The sequence below is a fragment of the Octopus bimaculoides genome, chromosome 15 (assembly GCF_001194135.2).
Source record: "Octopus bimaculoides isolate UCB-OBI-ISO-001 chromosome 15, ASM119413v2, whole genome shotgun sequence".
Classification (NCBI taxonomy): Eukaryota; Metazoa; Mollusca; class Cephalopoda; order Octopoda; family Octopodidae; genus Octopus; species Octopus bimaculoides.
The window spans coordinates 36956-40349 of NC_068995.1; the positions used below are offsets into that span (position 1 = coordinate 36956).

At 33.4% G+C, this 3394-nt stretch overlaps 1 protein-coding gene across 1 annotated transcript in view; it reads right to left on the minus strand.

Moving 5' to 3' along the window:
* The window catches only part of LOC106881407 (uncharacterized WD repeat-containing protein all2124), a 41335-nt gene that overhangs the window by 17411 nt on the left and 20530 nt on the right, over positions 1-3394 (minus strand). The window contains exons 13-14 of the mRNA XM_014931785.2: positions 2813-2912; positions 380-510 (exon numbers count right to left, since the gene is read on the minus strand). Coding sequence (XP_014787271.1) covers positions 380-510; positions 2813-2912 — 231 coding nt within the window. The remainder of the gene's footprint in view (positions 1-379; positions 511-2812; positions 2913-3394) is intronic.

Sequence of the window (3394 nt, forward strand, 5' to 3'; positions counted from 1 at the left end):
ATATATATATATATATATATATATATATATAGCAATGAAGAAATAAGTGATATAGATATCCACATTATACACCTCAACCCATTAGCACTCTGATAGAGCTTCAGGAATATAAAATTAAGGAGGCGAGAAGATAAATTCAAAGGTTGATGATATACAATTCAATCAATCCATATTAACGAAATTCTCCATGGTATACAAAATACATGTATGTATGTATGTTTGTTTGTATGTATGTATGTATGTTTGTATGTATGTATGTATGTATGTTTATAGTCGTAGATACATGCATATGTACATGTACATGCGTTTGGCGATCACACAGACAAAACAAACACATTAAAAAATAAAAAGGGGCTGAAGAAGATAGATCACAACTTACTGCATTCTTGATTTTCAGTAGCTCAGACTGTCTGTCTAAGAGAACCGAGTATTTAGTTTCTGCTATGTTATCTTCCTTGGGATTAATCTTTTGTAGTTTCTCCGCTGCTCTGACATCAAATCCCCAAACATCTACGAATACATGCATAGTTATTTGTATACGATATATTTTCACAACATATATTTTCACAACAAAAACAGGTCGTATAACTGAAGATACATCCGGAAATCCATGAATATCCATAGAGTACATATCAAAATGTAAACAAGAGAGATATAATAGCAGAACCACTTAAAGGGTTTCCAGGCTTTAAACTCAGTCTTATCCGGTGCCGTGAAGAAGTGGTTGTCCATAAGAGTTCTTCTGTCTGCGGATCTACAAATTTGCCTTTTTTTTTCCGTTTTACCTCGGTAATTTTTGGAAGTGTCGCTCTTACATATTGGATCCTTCTGAGATGTTCCTGGCTGGTGTCTTCACAAATTGTTTACGAGGTCAAGCAATCCTTCAGGCTCAATGCAGCTAGTTAGTCCTATTTCAAAACCAGGACGCTAGTCTATGAGAAAACTCGACAAATAACGAGAAGGTTGATGTAAAAAGTGGAACGAGATGGATAAGGGTGAATAAAAAGGAGAAAGCAAGCAAAGAAAGAAAGGCAAGTATTGCGTTTCCTTTGTCCATCGAAATTCTTATTAATCTAGCTGGTGTAGAATAATTCAACTAACAGGAGGCCAAAGTTTGTGAGACAGCTGCTCAATCATTGGAAATGAAACAGCAGGTAAGTTTTTAATCAATTTATTGTTGTACATAGTTCCCGATGAAGAGGAAACTGGACGGGCTATTCAGACAGCCTACTGATCCATGGAGACAATTGTTGTTAGGGGATAGGAACTGACTAGGCACAAAGATAAGTTTAAAGGATATTTTCTAATGTTTTTACTTATGTGTCTAGTTTGTTCTCATGTTACTTTTATAATTATTTTCTTAATTCATCCATTTTCATGGCCAGCTGAATTGTACTTGTGGTTTACGATTCAATGGTGTTTATTTTTATATTAAAAGTGGTATTCTTATGAAATGGTTGTAATAGAATCAACGTGAGATATATATTCTGCGGAATACGGTTTCATTTGGAAAATGTATATTAAAGCTATAGCTTCAATAAAGTCTGTTCAGAGTTGTCTCTCTTAGGTATTTCCCGTTGATAACGGCTAAAGAACTCGAAACATCGATGTCTGGGAATCTTGACAGGAGGCGACGCTGGACAGATATGATGTTTTTACATCTTTTCACTATACGAGAGAATTTTTTTCGCACGGTAACTGCAGTGAATTTGCTTTTAGTAATTGTATGTCACACGTATTTTAACTAACATAAACTTAGTTTATGCCTAAATACTGCTTACCGCTGATATTACGGTAATATACATGTGTGTGTGTGTGTGTGTGTGTGTGTGTGTGTGTGAGTGCGCGTGTATGCGTGTGTGTGCATACATACATTCATACATATATACATACATATATGTATATATGTATGTATTTCAAGTGCTTTTGATAAAACGACTGAAATACCACTTCAAGACTGCCTTTCCAGCAAAACAAAGTAATGGAAAAGTAGTCAATTTTAATTGGTGTATATTATAACATGTATAAAACAAATATGTATTTATGGCAGACATATGTCTCTCTAGTGAAATCTGTTTTTATTCATGAGGTTTTTAGGTATGTGTATAGGATCAAGATATGTATAAATCATATGGTTGCTAATAGAATCGTATCATATAGCTGAAAAAAATAAAATGAGTGAAAAACAAAAACGAAAATGATTGAAAATAGGAATAAAATTTCAGGTTTGCACTTTAAACTTCGTGTACTGATACGGATTTAATACTGAAACCATTATACGTAGATCTGTATGTGCGTGCAAACGCTGGTGAAGATGAATATAGAAAGAAAAAGAGTACTCAATACCGAAAAGTAGATTGTTCTTAAATCATGTATTAATTATAAAAATCATCATTATTGCTTCTATGAATTTTAACCAGGATCTCATGCTGATACTATGGATTTCTTTATAACAAGGAACTTTTGTCGACTTTCCTTTAGTTGAAAGATCTAACTTTGAGCTAATATACAATTGTGTATCCATATTTTCGCAAAATCATTTTTTTTTTGCCTTCAGAAAACATTTTGTTAGATCTGCTCATCTTGCAAGAAGCCCAAATTACTGGTATGACTTCTTGACTGTCATTTACCTAATAATGTGAACGCATGTATGCGTGTGTATGCATGTGTGTGTGTGCATGTGTGTGTATGTGTATGTTGTATGAGTGTATGTGTTTTTGCTGCTATTTCTGACTGATTGCACTGGAAGACTTCTTCATTGGTTCTTTATACATACACATAAAATTAATTAAGAAATAAGTCATTAACTTACATATCTTACCGTCTTCACATCCCATCACTAGAAAGTCGAGAGATTCTACAAAGGTAACTTTCAGAATCCCCACATCGCACTGTGCCTTCCTGAAATCTTTCTAAATAAGATTTGATAAAAACAAAAGTCAAGTTTCGTGTCGATAAGAATAAACTATGTACATACATACATACATACATACATACATACATACTTGAAGCGACAAGTCGCGTATTTGGCGTAGGAGAGAGATTACACGTATATATATATTATATGTATGAATATGTCACACGTATGTGAATTCGTGTGTGGACCATATTTTATTGTGTCTGGGAAGAGTTATTCTGTTTTAATGCCTTATTAACACACTCGCCGGTTTGATTTCCACTCATTTACTTATTTATTTTTTCTAAAGTTTTCGTGGCAACCACTTCAAAAGTCTTCAAACGACTATTGAAAAGGTTGCAAGAAGCTACGAAAATTTTTTTAAAAAATGAGTAAATGAGTGGAAATCGAACCGGTGACTGAGTTAATTAATAAGCTATTAAAACAGAATGACTCTCCCCAGACACAATAATATATATATATATATATATATATATA